Source organism: Buteo buteo, chromosome 9 (genome assembly GCF_964188355.1).
Source record: "Buteo buteo chromosome 9, bButBut1.hap1.1, whole genome shotgun sequence".
Classification (NCBI taxonomy): Eukaryota; Metazoa; Chordata; class Aves; order Accipitriformes; family Accipitridae; genus Buteo; species Buteo buteo.
Window position 1 is genome coordinate 3,603,862 of NC_134179.1, and position 13,919 is coordinate 3,617,780.

At 51.6% G+C, this 13,919-nt stretch overlaps 1 protein-coding gene across 3 annotated transcripts in view; it reads left to right on the plus strand.

The window, feature by feature from the left end:
- ETS1 (ETS proto-oncogene 1, transcription factor) overlaps positions 1–13,919 on the plus strand; it is a 78,407-nt gene that overhangs the window by 22,995 nt on the left and 41,493 nt on the right. The window contains exon 1 of one of the 3 annotated variants that reach the window (XM_075034912.1): positions 6,137–6,723. The exons of the other annotated variants lie outside the window; for them this stretch is intronic. Coding sequence (XP_074891013.1) covers positions 6,654–6,723 — 70 coding nt within the window. The 5' untranslated portion in view covers positions 6,137–6,653. Of the gene's footprint in view, positions 1–6,136; positions 6,724–13,919 lie in introns of those variants that run through there. 3 annotated transcript variants of the gene reach the window in all.

Sequence of the window (13,919 nt, forward strand, 5' to 3'; positions counted from 1 at the left end):
CTTTGAAACACATACGCAGGCGAATCCTTCATCCCAGGAGCGATGCGGCGTGCTGAAGGGGATGTCTCTGCCAGCAGAGCCTGTCTTAGGAGGGCAGTTTTAGGGCTTTAATTGCTAATGTGGGTCTCACCCCCGTAATTCCCTTGCTGTGGGCATGGTGTATGTGAGGTAGTCGTGCCCACCGACGAATTATCTCTGCAGACTGGCTGTATGCACCTGTCATCTCATGGTCATGGTGGGACACTGGTTTGGGCTAGAGGGACCTTGGCTGTTGGATCAGTGTCTGTGCCACCCAGGGCCCTGCGCAACAAGGAATGGGAATCCCAGTTCTCTGATGCTCCTAGCCCCTTGTGAAGCGAGAAAATGTCATTTCGTTAAAAAAGGGGGATGGAGGCACAAAGGTTTGTAAGAGGTCATGTGGAAATATTGACCAGGAATTAAACTTCCATCTCTTGAACCCCTCTGTCCCGGCCACAACGTTAACCTGGGGGTCATTGCAGTCGAGTGTTTTATTTCCCTGTGCTGACCACTTCCAACCGGCTATGTGCAAGCGTGTTTTTCTGGTGGCTGCCATTTCTTAGGCTGTGAATTTGTATACTAGAGGTTGGTGCTGGACTGACCTTCCTTGGGAGGTGCTTGTGTGACTCCTTGCACATTCATGAAAGTGAAATGTGGCTGTTACTTGGCATGTCTTGAAGCAGTGGGTCTTTTTTTGATGGTGGTGGTTTTTTTTAAAGATTAAAAGAGCAGATAAGTGCTAGTGAATAGACTCTAGCTGTCCAGGAGACCTGCCTTATTAGCAATGACCCCGTTGCCTCTCCTTTGTAATCCCTCACCTGTGTCCCAGGGAAGGGGATCTCAAGGACCATCACAAATCGGTTCAGTAAACTCTGTCACCAGAAATTGGTGAATGCCAAGGGTGAAGTCACAAGCAGAGGTGTGTTGCTTAAGTCTGAGCTGGCTGCATTTGTTTCTGCTATGAAGGAGGCTGCCCCAGAGATCTGACCAAAGATGAGAGGTCCTACAGGTGACGTTTGATGTGTATTGTCTGTGTGTGCTCAGAGTAATGGCGAGTATCAAGAGTTAAACAGCAAAAATCCTCAGGTTATGTTTACCAAGAACTCAGTGCTGTTACTTGAGGAGGAGAGGGAAAATGTACCGAGAGCAAACAGCGCTGCAGAACAGCTTACGAGGATTTTCCATCTAGCCAGTTCTTCCAGCAGGGTAACAAGTGACTGACAGCACCCCCCGCCAACGAAATTCAAGGCAGAATTACATTGCTCGAGCCCAGATTAGCTAATCAGGTTATGAATCAGCATGGGACCTCTGGGAAACCAATAGCTGGAGGCACTTGAAGATGCTCAAGCAGCTTACGAGACTGTTGATTGAGGCACCTACGGCGTGTCGACCCGAGCTGTCGCTCCCTCACAGCCACGTGGGGATGTGTGTGTGCTGGAGTCCTGACTCCTTGCTGGCCACAAAGATGCTTTTGTGAGCCATCTCCTCTGGGAAGTTAATGAGAGCAGGAGTTGGGGAGGCTCGGAGGCGGCTTCCTCTGCTCACGCCTGGAGGGCAATCAGAGGACGGTATTGTGGCAGCAGTGTCTCGGGGCTGAGACAGGGCCTGAAGTCTGGATCTCCGCAGCGTGAACAGAAACTTGCTTTTAATACAGACAGCGCGGAGAATGGGGACTTTCCGTGACTCCAGCCCTATAACGTGGAGCAGCGAGGGGACCCCAGAGGCCACAGCCATCTGGGTCACAGAGGAGCCAATGCTTTTGTGATGGTCATCACCTCCTGGCCACAAATGCTAGATCTGAGAGCAGCCTGTCTTCCCTACAGGCAGCCCGGGGGGACACGCAGTACGTGCTGACTAACGAGCTCTATTTCTATGCCTGTTGCTTAGCCAAAAAGAGGAGGCTGTAGTCACCAGGACTACTAATCCAGCGTCCTTTTACCAGCGTAAAACAACTTACTCAAATACTTCCCAGCTATTACGGCGCTTGAAAGAATTTCTCATATCATTTTAAATTCCAGGAAAGGTATCTCCCTGGGGAATGGTCATGGCAGCTGCTTGCTCTTTCCTCTCATTGCAGAGGGCCACCTCCACACCCAGAGCCACCTCCCTGCTCTTTCCTTTCTTGGAGTGGTGGCTGCTGCTCTTTCCAACAATGTCCCCCTTACGATAAATCCTTTCATGTCTCTGTTTCTCTCTGGAACTGCATGACACGTTTGTTTTTTTTTTTCCCCTTCCCCTTTGCCTCTGATTTTTGTCTCGTGCCCTCTGGATATTGTTTACTTGACAAAACATCAAACTGAAGCCCTGACCGCTTGCGGTCATTAAAAATCCCATGGCAGTTTTGGGGAAGGCTCCAATTTGGCTAATTACGTTCTGCCATAAATATCCCCCTGCAGTTTTAATTGGATATGGTGTTCTTCATTTCCTGTCCATAACAGCTGGGTGGTGTTGCTCTGCGTTATTACGTAGCCGTTGTATTTCACCCCAGAGGTGGCCACGTTTTGGTAGCAGCAGTGCTAGGAAAAGCTCCTTCTCCAGACTACCGGTAACACCTAATCCTGAGCCTGCTGTAATGAGAATGGGTAAATCCGAGGGAGAGGAGAAGCTGTCCCAGCTCCATAACATCTGGAGGATAGCCAGTAGCTGCCTGTTTGCAAAAGGGCCATGACAGGAGTGAATTTGGCCCTGCCGAAGGGAAAGAGCTGGTCCCAGCTAGGAGAGAGGTTGTGGAAGAGCAGTCCTGCCAGCACTGCATGTGCAGAAATCACGGCAAAGACTCCGGCCTCGTAATACCTTTCCTCAACGCTAAATGAATAATTATTATTATGCTTTTAAACCAAGGTTAGTCAGCGTCCCTAGGAACAATGTGGCATTACTGCCCATCCTTTCTTTGTTCCAAACTGTTGAAAAACAGTCAGGCTGCATTGTGGAGGGAGGGCAGATGGTTATCTCCAGTCAACAGCAAAATCTTTTGGCTATATTAATGGCAGAAGGGCTGTTCTCCACAACTCGGCATCCTCCCTCGACAGGAGAGAGCCTGAATAGATATTAATGTTGAATAACGACAGGATGGAAAAGGAGGGTGAGACTTGGATGTGGAAGAGGAAAGATTTTTCTAAAGCCTGTAAGCAGCAAATAGGAACCAGTTGCTGAGGCGAAGTCATGTTTGGCAGGTCTTGGACTCCAAATGGTCACATCCCAGCTGAAGAAACTAATCAATGGATTCCTTCCATGCCTTCTGCGAACACTGAGCCATTGAGCGGCTCAGCTGGAGTTCAGAGCCAGGGCTTTCATGTTGCAGGCTCTGAAGTGAACACAAATTAAGGCGGCTGCTAGGACGGAGTTGAGTTTGAAGGAGAGATTCAGCTGCCCTGGGAGGAAATCTCTGTCCGCAGCCTCTCCATTCTTTTCCTCCACTTTGGGTTTTTTTGCCCTGGTGCTACTTTTGGAAGCATTTCTAGTTTCCCCGCACGTAGAGGCTGCCATACATTGCACAAGCAAAATGAAACAGAAGTTTGGGGGAGCGTGGAGGGGGGGTAAGGCAGGGGAGTGGAGAAGCTCAAAGCTTCCCCGCAGCCATGCTGCACCAAGCTGTGGCTTAGTGTCATCAGCTTTGCGGCATCAGGGCTGAGCTGGGATGCCAAGAGCACGTGTATCTTTCCTAATAAAAAGCACACTAGCTGTGAGAAAGATCTTTATTAAAGCCTTTGTACTGGTCCAGAAGAGAAGGAGCCCCATTACAGGTGCACTGGACTTCAGCCAGTGCTTAAGACCATAACACTTGCAGGAGAGGCCAAGCCAAATGCATCGGCCCGCCGGAGCAAGGCTAAAGCACAGACACCGCAGGGGCAGCCGCTGCCTCCTCTGGTGCCGCTTTTGAATCCCACCGGCAGCTTTGTCTGGGACCATCTCTGCTCATGAGAGCCTTCTCCTACTTGGCGTCGACAGCCCATCACCATCAGCGCCCGCTCGGGCGAGCCCCAGCGACCTCACCGCATGCCTCCTCTTCTGTTTCAGTCTGGGGATTGTGGTTTGCTGCAGGAGGCTGCGCTCGCTCTGAGCAGGGTGGATTATCGAGCACTGCTGAATTGGGGAGGGGGGAACGCTTGGGTCATTTCAATACGGTTGGGACCACAGGTGCTTTCTGATGGCTTCATCGCCGCGGCCGAGAACCCGCAGCCAGCTGCGTAAACCAGTTCCCCCTGCGCCAGCGCACACACATGCACGCACTCTCCCACACTCGCCCCGCTGCAGGATCGCAGCTTGCCTATGCGCACGCTCGCCCGGGAGTTTGCAGCGTGCTGAGCGAAGTGTAGGACGGGAAAAATTGTCAGGCTGCGATACCTGCATCGGGTTTCTCTTCCCAAGCCTGCTCTGGAAGGGATCATAAAGGCAGCTGTTTCTCCTGAATCCCCTTTTGATTTTCAACTGGAAACGTTCTGCTAAATCACCCCTCTATAGTTTCTTCCTTCAATCATTGCTGTCCACCCTGTATGGGAAAGAGGGGAAAGAAACCCAAAACGAAGGGCAGGTGCAAGCACATTACCCTGTATGGGGAGAGGCAATGGGGACTAAGTTTTATCCTTACAGCCATCTTCCTTGCACTTTCGGATTTCCAGGTTCATTCCTGTGGTAGGTTTCAAACCAAGGACCCACCGCTGGAGGTTTCAAATCTTGTGCCTTGCCTGAGCACAGCTCAGGTTCTCCAAAGCACATGCGAATCAGGGGAGAGAGGTTATATATTGGTCACACAGCGAATCGCTGGTTCTACTTCGCTGCCGCAGCAATAGGTTGCCTATAACTGAGCTTGCAAGTAAATTAGAAGCACGATTGCCTGTAAAATTGGAAATGTGAGTGCTTGTCACTGGGTGAAGCACCTGAAAGATGAACTTTTGGCTGGAGCTAACTGCCTGCCTGGCTTTGCTAGCTCTCAGACTTCCTGCTGGCTGTGTCTTGAGCTATCCACCTGGGTAAAACCGGCTGCTCGTGCGAGCCAGAATCAGGCTCTCGATTTCTGGCCCCGGCACTGTGCAGCTTCTTTTAGTTACACAAACTTTCCTTCTATAAATACACCTTAGGTGACTGAGAAGGGCACTGCTGAAGAAACTAGAAATAATCCTGAGCTGTAACGTTTGCATCTGCAGCTCATCTTTCAGTGCGTTTGAAGGTTTCAGTGGTGTTTGCAAGCAGGACCCTGGTTCATCCTATGGGTTAGCAGGTAGTCCTGAACCCCGGCAGCTCACTCACTTGGCTGCTCTCTCCCCACCGTTACAGCTGGGATGTTCATTTGAGCCCATCTTTGATCAGAGCAGCCTGGTCTCTGCCAGTGTGTTGGAGACTGTTAAGACTTTCACGGTGAGAGAACCACAAGAGCTGGTTGCTCATGACTTTATTTTTTTTTTTTTTTAACACTTGTACCGGTAAATTGACATCTGTGAGTCATAATCTCCCTCCCGCTCTGCCGTTTGTGGTCTGAAGTTTGTGCTACCTAAATATAATAAAACATAATTCATGTGAAAACCGATATTCTTCTGTTAACTTCATGCCATGCTGGCACGATACTCATCTTGCATCTTTAAGATGCTTTTTATCCAGTCAGTTCCCACACCTTTTTGGCCTCCCACCTGTACAAAGCACACGGGTGAACAACCACCCCTGCCCGTCACCCATCGCCACGCACCTGAGCGTGCTTGTGCACGCACGCTCTGCCCTGACCGTGCCCGCACATTTGGATCCGCTTGATGGGAGCGTGAAGGGGTGATGAAAGCATGAGGGGGTGATGCGGGTGTGACGGGGTGATGCCAGCGGGAAGGGGTGATGCCGGCGGGAAGGGGTGAAGCCGGTGGGAAGGGGTGATGCCGGCGGGAAGGGGTGATGCCGGCGTGAAAGGCGGCGGTTGGTGCCGAGACAGGCAGGGCGAAAGCAACTGGCCTGGTTTCAAGAAACACCGGCTTTCGGCAGGCCGTCGTGGCTCCAGCTCAGGGCTGCGTGCAGCCGGCGGCATTTTCCCGTGCTCAACCCGCAACTCGCTCTTCCCTTCGCCTTTTGGGGCTGGGATGCAAGCAGAGGTTGCGGCCGAGGCGCAGCAGCACCCAGCTTTGCGCGGGTTGCGCTGACATCCCCCCTCCATCCCCTCTCCATCCCCCCGGCCTCCCCGGGCCGCGCCGTTCCGCCGGACCCCGGGGCAGCGGCCGGCTCCGCTCCCCGCGGCGCCGGGTGCCGGGGGCCGCCTCCGGGGCGGGGGCAGGCGGGTCCCTCCCCGCCGCTGTCACCGCTCGGGGCCGGCCCAAACGCCCTCCTCCCCTCGGCGGCTCAGCCCGGGCCGGGGCGGCGGCGGCGGCTGCGGCGGCGGGGGACGGGCGAGGCGGAGCGGCAGCGAGGGAGCGCGGAAGGGGCGGCGGAGGAGCGGAGGGGAGCAGCAGAGAGGAGCGAGGGAGCGCGGAAGGAAGGAAGGAAGGAAGGAAGGAAAGAGGAGGAGGAGAAGGAGGAGGAGGGAGGCAGGCAGGCAGGCGCCCGGCCGCCGCTGCCCCGGCCGCCCCGCTCCGCGCACGGCGGGGCTCAGCAGCAGCAGCCGCCGCCGCCGCCGCCGTCGCCCCCCGGTCCCGGCGCGACGCCCCCGCGGCGCTGCCCCAGCCATGAAGGCGGCGGTGGACCTGACCATCATCAAGACGGAGAAGGTGGACATCGAGCTCTTCCCGTCCCCCGGTGAGCGCCCTGCCCTCCCCTCCGTGTCCCCCCGTATCCCCCCCCCCTACCCCCCGCCCTCGTCGGGGAGCCCTGTGGATCCCTTCTCCCCTTTTTTTCGCAGCGAGGGCCGTGGTGGGGAAATATCTGCCCGGTGAGGGTTGGGTGGTGGTTTTTTTGGGGGGAGGGGGGGCTGTCTTTTGGAAGGGAAAACGAAAGGCACCCCCCCAAGTTGGAGCGGAGCGGCGCCGCCCGGCCCTGCGCTCCCCCGGCTCTGCTCCGCAGCACCACTGGGGGAAGGCGAACTTGCTTTCCGAGCAGTTTTAAGACTTTTCACCCCCCCCCCCCTTCTCTTAAAAAACAACCCGCCGCCCCTCCAGCCTTCTTTTCTCATGCTTCTGGCATCCTTGCGGGGATGTAGACAAGCACCTCCGGCTGGGAGGCAGGAGACATGCACTCGGATGGTTTTGGTTTGGGTTTTTATTTATTTATTAAATTTTTAAGAGCTCCCCGGGATACCCCCACCTTTTCCCGAGTGGGGGAGCCACGCCGGGGCTGGCAGCCCTGCACAAGCTCCTTATCTGGGATGTACGTTCCCCCCATCCTTTGCTGGAAATGTCTTGTGTGGTCCAAGCACTCCTGGTATTAGGGAAACAAAACTCTAGCGCTACCTCCTCTAGATTTACCACGTTTAAACCAGGAAAGCCCGCTGCTTTGATTCCCTCTCCCCCCGGAGCTGGAGAAATGGGTGGAGGAAGGGTGCAGGAGCTATCAGGGAGATAGCAACACGTTACTGAAACGAGGCGTGTGGGTTTTTTTGTTGTAGTGATAAGTTTAGCTGGTGCTGGCTGTGGTTAACGCTAATAGTTGAGCCTTTACCATAATAAGGGCTGTTGTTCGCATACTGATGTCGTCTGACTGCCTGCTGACCCCAGACGCTCAACTGATTTCTGCCTTGCTCAGTCGAGGTAGAGGATGGGGCTTCGAGGGCCTGCAGGGAAAAAAGTTCTCTTTGTGGGTACAAGGGAGGGCGAAATGAATCCTGTTGCTTCATCCCTCCCTGCTGTAACTCCCACTGCACTGAAGTGGAGGTTTGCTGGATTTTGTGTAGCGCCTGTGCAGCAAAGAAAATCAAATTAGAGTTGTGCGTTTTCTTTGCCAGTTAGCAAGTTTCTAGGAAACCCAGAAAGGGGGCTCAGCTCCTGCCAGGCAATATGATTTCAGGCTGCATGTGGGAAATAAAATGACAGCTGACTGCTGGAGTGCAAGGGGGGCCAGAGCGGTGCAGGGGTTGGCGCTTAGACTTAAAATAAATGCTTGTGTAGGATCAGCTTGTCTGCAGAGAGCTCCAGTAAGTCAGCACACGCCTGGGGCGTCTGCCACCGGTGCGCTACACGGTGTCTGATGTGGACAGAGCGTCTTTCGTGTGATCCATCTTCCCACGCTACCTGCACATAGAGAGGACCCGGTCGCCGGTTATAGCTATTGTGGTGCTCTGTGCCTCTGACAGCAAGGCTGAGCCTGGCTTTCAGGTGTGGCCTCTGAAGGGCCAGGCTTCAAAATGCAATGAGGACTCTAAGAATGATTTTCCAAAGCACCTACGCAGGTTAAATGAGAGGCTTTGGTGGAGTTGAGGACCTGTTCGTGCCTATTTCCTAAAGCTTTGGTTAAAAGAACATTTACTGGACACTCATTGCTGCGCTTCAGGTCGTGATGGCAGTCTGCTTGCAGGGGAAGAAAATGGGATGGGACAAAACACCTGGTCCATTGAGGCAGGGCTGGGGGGATGTGGGGTTTGTTTTTCAGTTCAGACCAAAGTATCTGTTTAAATTTACATGTCTCCTGGCATGGGTGAGAGCATGTTACAAAGGCGTCTGTGTTGTTTAGGTGTTTGAGCATTGGATCAATGTAATTGCTTTGTGCCTAAAGAAAGGACTTGGTGTTTCACGCTGCCTTAAGTTCATTTTCTTTTCTCTGTGAAAGCTCTTCTGCAGCTTATGTCAGCAAGCAATTTTTAGAGTTGACCCAAAGTTTAAACTTTGGCAGGAAGAGCGCTGAAAAACAAAAACCAAAAAGGTAAAAAAGAGCTGACTCCCTATCGACTTCAGCTGCAGTCGCTTCTGTTTTGGTGGCTGCACTAGCACTGTGAGCCAAAAAGGTCAATGTTGTCAATTAGCTGGCTTAACCTCATTTCCCCTCTAACTTTTTAGAGAATGCTGAAGCTTTCTTGCTTGGTCGGGTTGATGTTGAGAGAAGGAGTATGGATGCTGCTAGCTTATGTTTCTGGGATCCAGCAATACCATGTGTAGGGGACATACGTAACTTTTCTCTACTCCTCGCTGGTTTGGGCTGCATCTGAGGACTTAACTGCTCCCTGATGGCTCCTTCAGCCCTTGGTTTTGGTTGCTGAATCTGCCACCAAATCTGCCCATTGTCCTTCTTTTCCAAATGGGCATTGGCCTGGCTGAGAAGGAGTCGAGCCCCTTGTTCGTTTACATGCCAGCAAGCAGCAAAGCAGATTTGCTTCACGGTATCCATAGGGTTAACCTTATGCAGGGAGAGTCGTTACAGGCATAGGTTTTCAATTGTGCAAGATGTTTAATGTGCCAGGTGCTTGATGCCCTGTAAAACTGCAGAGATGCATTGGCCGCACAGTACGGTCCCCCTCTCACTCCCCTGAAATAAAACCCTGCTCCAACCCACACGTGCAGGCAGCCTCTGCGTGTAAAAGTTAGATGGGATTTGTAGTGTGTCCAAAGGGTTTAAAAATAACCTGAAAGGGATGTGAAGTTGTACAAAGCTTCCAAAGCCAAATTCCCCCCCGCTGTTGCCAGCAAGAATGTGTGAGTGAGATGAGTAGGTCAGGAGCCAAAAAACCACCATGGTGGCCTTCTTCTTTAATATACAAGTTGTATGTGCGTGGGTTTTCATTATAAGGATCTGATAAGAGTAGATGGTAACATGACTTTTGATTGCAGATATGTGACTGATCCACCAATGGGTTGGTGGGACTTAGTTTACTGGCTTTTTGTCAGACAGTAAAAACCCAAACCATGCAAAAATCAGCCCTAACGGGAACTTAACCTTGCGACTGGTAAACACTGCCCTCCACAAATCAATTTGTTTCCTCCAGTTCTGCAAAGCTGTGTTTGCTCTCTGTGGTCAGAGTTAAAAGCAGCTCAGCAACCCTTGCTGGAAGCTGGCAGTAATTGGGACTCCCAAGTACTGAGAGATAACGACATTTCTTGCTAATGAAGCTGCTGACTTGCTGGCCCTGAGGGGTCCCACAAGGTACCCTGGAAGGACTATAATGGCAGGTGGTGAAGCTGGGCATCACAGATGAGGCAGAGATGCTGGGCTCCCCATCCTCCTGCATCCACTCCCCCTCTTGCTTCCTTTCTCTGGATGTGTGTTACAGGTGTGGTGGTGGAGTTGATCCTGCCTGGCATGAAAAGAGGAATTGGTCTGTGCATATGCAACGTAGAAATCCGGAGTGCTGGGAGACGGAAGGACCCTGCATGTTTCAGTGCTTCCCATGCGTACCCTAAGGACAGCTGGGAGGCAGATGCGTTGTTTCCATTGGCCTGTGCGTGGGTGGCATCCCAGGGGTGTATTTTTATCCGCAAGAACTTTTCCCTCTGTTTAAGGTTTGGGACAACGTCGGGTCAGACCTGAAGCAAGATTTCTCGTGCTGTGGTTTCAGCAGGGTACAGGGAAGCGGACAGCTTCTACACAGTGTATATTCAGATGTAGGACCTGCCTGCATCACGGTCCTTCCCCTTCCCGTAGCCAGGTCAATCTTGTCTTTTTGTCCTGGGCTTTCACTTTCAATGCAGGTAAATAACAGAGTTCGCATTTGAAGCGAGTCTTTTGGCAAATGCATACCCTCTTCTGCAGTGCCTTGCTGCAGGGAAATGGCAAAATGCTCTACGAGTCTGAATGCGTCTTCATTATGGTCTTAGGATGGGATCCTTCATCCTTCCCTCTGTCTTGTCTAGGGAGGGCAAGTTTCCAGCCATACCTTTGCTCCCAGGTCTTTATATATGCGCACAGAATAGGGTCACAGCTGGATCAGCCCGTTCAAGGGGTGTCAGTTTGCTGAGCTGGTTGGGGATAAGAGTAGTGCAGAGGGACTTGGAACATCTTCTCTTCCAAAAAGGAAGGCTTGATCCTGTGTTATCCTTGCACAGCACTCAGACTCCAGGTTGGTCCCTACAGCTGTGTCAGCCGCTGGGTGACTCAGTTTCCCTGCTGCTGTTAAGAGATTGGTGGTGTTGGTGGCTTGCATGGTCATGTTTTCACATGTGGGATGAAACTCAGCAGCAGAACACCAGCATTTCCCTCTCTGCTTCCAGATGTCCTCTGTCCCTTCCTCTGTATCAGTTGTACTGGCACAGCATTTACCTGTCCTCGCACACAAAATGCCAGCGTGTTTGCCTGGAAGCCCAGCAAAGCCTGGGGAAAGGAAACAAGCACTGAAAGGTGAAGTGATTTCAGGGATGCAAAGAATTGCATCTGGCATCTTTTCTGAATGCTTTTACTTTTGCATTAGCAGCAAAGGTGAGAGCTCGGCTTTGGCTGTGGATTGCTCTGTGTGGGCATGAATCATCAACCAACAAGGGTGAGAATCTAATAAATTGAGGGCTTTGGGCTCCTCTGGCATTTTCGATGCTGATTGCCTGTGGAGGAGGTGAGAATTTGAACTGAAAAAGAGCAATTATCTTTCTATGCACTTACAAAATGCCCATTACTGTGGTATCCAGCTAGGATGGGGGGAAGGAGAGTTTCCCAGAAGGGAGGGGACTGTCTGGACCTGGCTGCCACCAGCTCCAGCTTTTTTAGTGTTAACTTCTGTCTACTTAAGGGACAAAGCTGTGAAAAGAGGTGGAAAGAGGGCAACTCCATAGACCTTTCCTTCAGGGATACACCCACTAAAGCACATCCCTGACTACAGCATTTTTAACCTGGGTACAGGGAGTGAGATTTCCAGGAAAAAGGAGCAAAGCCCCATTCCTTTCACTTTTTCATCATGAACTCCCGAAAGCACGTAACAACTGTGTAATTACAGTGTTGTTACATGAAGTGGCTGCTAATTTGCCATGTAATTACAGCGTGCCATGCTTTGATAGGCCTTATAAAATGAAGGGATAACATGGTCTTATGCTGGAATGCCGTGCTCGAGCTGTCCAAAGCGAGCTGACGAGCACGTCCTATGCCATCCCACTCTCCCAAATCCATAGCAGATTGCTGGCAGGCAGGCAGCAAATAGCTGGGAGTGTGCACGCTCTCCGACGGGTCTGTGGCACGCTGAGTTTTACCAGGGGAGCCAGCTTTTGAGTATGCTGCTGTGAAAAAGCAGTTACTGCATCCTCCTGGATGGATCCCTGCTGTGTGGCTGAGTTGGGGGGGCAGCAGGGACAGGGTTTAGGGTGCAAAAGTTGTCCTGTGGTTAGACCTTGGGATGACAGTTTGATGCCGGAGGTAAAATGGAAGGTGTCTTGGTGTTCTTCACAAGTTGCTGTTTCGGTGAGAGCAGATATGTCTCAGGCACTCAGGGAAGAGGTGGGTGTGAGCAAGACCAGACTTTTGTCTGAACACAGTTTAGCAGTGTAAACTTGCAGATCTGTCATCCCAAATGGCTGTTCTCAGTACCGGTACCAGTATCAGTTGGGATTTTGGGGAAGAAAGGAACAAATTCAGGTGGATTTGTCCCAGACAAAGAAAGAAGCTCTTTTCCTTTTTGCACTGTCAGCTGGTCCTTGCATGGGCACAAGGCGAGCAAATTACATGACTTAGGAGAGCAAGTGTCATTGCTGTCCCTGGAATGTATCCAAAGGATGGAGCTGCTGGCATCTTCCAGGCTGACAAATTTTGCTCAGGGGAAGACCTGTGCTTGGTAGGATGGTGCCAGGGGACTAATTGAAGTGAAGAAGGAAGGGATGGTCTGCCTTACTTGAGCATTAAAATGGCCTTGGAGCCAGGGACTGACTTCATTGCACTGTGAGGTTGGGTGACCCCCATGGACAGTGGGGTCTCCCTTATGGGTGCAAGATTGTGCCTCCGCAGGTCAAGACCTAATGCCCCAGGTTTGCTTTTCGGCTGTGAGTTACGGGCCGGTTTGCAGCTTGTCCAAATCAGTGCAGCTCCACTGAAGCCAGGGATATATGCTCTGATCCAGCATAAAGCCTCATCACTGCAGAAGCCAGTGGGACAAATCTGATACAAACTGTACAGCTGTCTCGCAGCCAAAAATTGAGCCTGCATCCCCCTTTTTTTTTTAACCCACAACATAGTTATACATCTCAGCTCTTTTGTTCCTCTTCCGTGACTAAGCTGCTCGCTGCCTATGTTTCTTTTTTTTTTTTTTCTTCATTGTGTAGTTTATAATCTTCCAACTAGATACAGAAAAAAATTTGCAGCACTGGCCAAGAAGGCTCTGGTTTTGCTGGCATCGGGCCATGCTTACATCTCCAGTCAAAATACTGCTGGTTAAACAATAAATATTTATTGATTCTCCCACAAGCTCCTACATTTTTCCCAGGTGCAGTGGAATTTGAGGGGGGGGGGCGCTTGAGTCCTGCCGATCGCAAAATTGTGAGATGGCTCCAGAGATAACAGCTCTCTGGTGGTCTCAGATGCGAAGGCGACCCTTGCAAAGCTGGCTTCAGTCCTGCTGTATAGCCCTGCACGTCCAGCCTATGGATCAACTCTCTTCTGTCTGTCCCAGCTTCCCCAGGTTTGAGGATTTGTGCCTGTGACTGCTGCAGGCTTTGGTGGTAATTATGTGAAAATGTGCAAATCTGCAAGTCGCTTTACCTGCCCGAGTATCTCCTTGAGCAAGGGAGGGACTCGCATCCGCATCCGGAGGGGATACATAGTTTGATGTCAGGTCCAGAGAGGTGGCAAAAAAAATAAATCAGGGTGGTTTCAGTTTGTAATTTGGTTAAAAGGCTCAGCCTTCATATCTAGATTGTAGACACCAGCCGGATCTGAAAGCCTGTAACATTAACAGGCTGCAAATGTTTGCATGCAAAGCCTGAGCTTCTGCAAGGCTGCGTGTGTTTAGATGAAGGCAAAGCTCTTGGCGCTTGCATTCAAAAGTGCTCTAACTTGTTCTCTTCCCTTGTTGAATGTGGTGGGTGGCTCAGAGTGACTTTTGGATTATTTAGGCCCAGATGGGGGGCAAACCCAGAGCTCTCCACCGTTGCTTGCCTCTT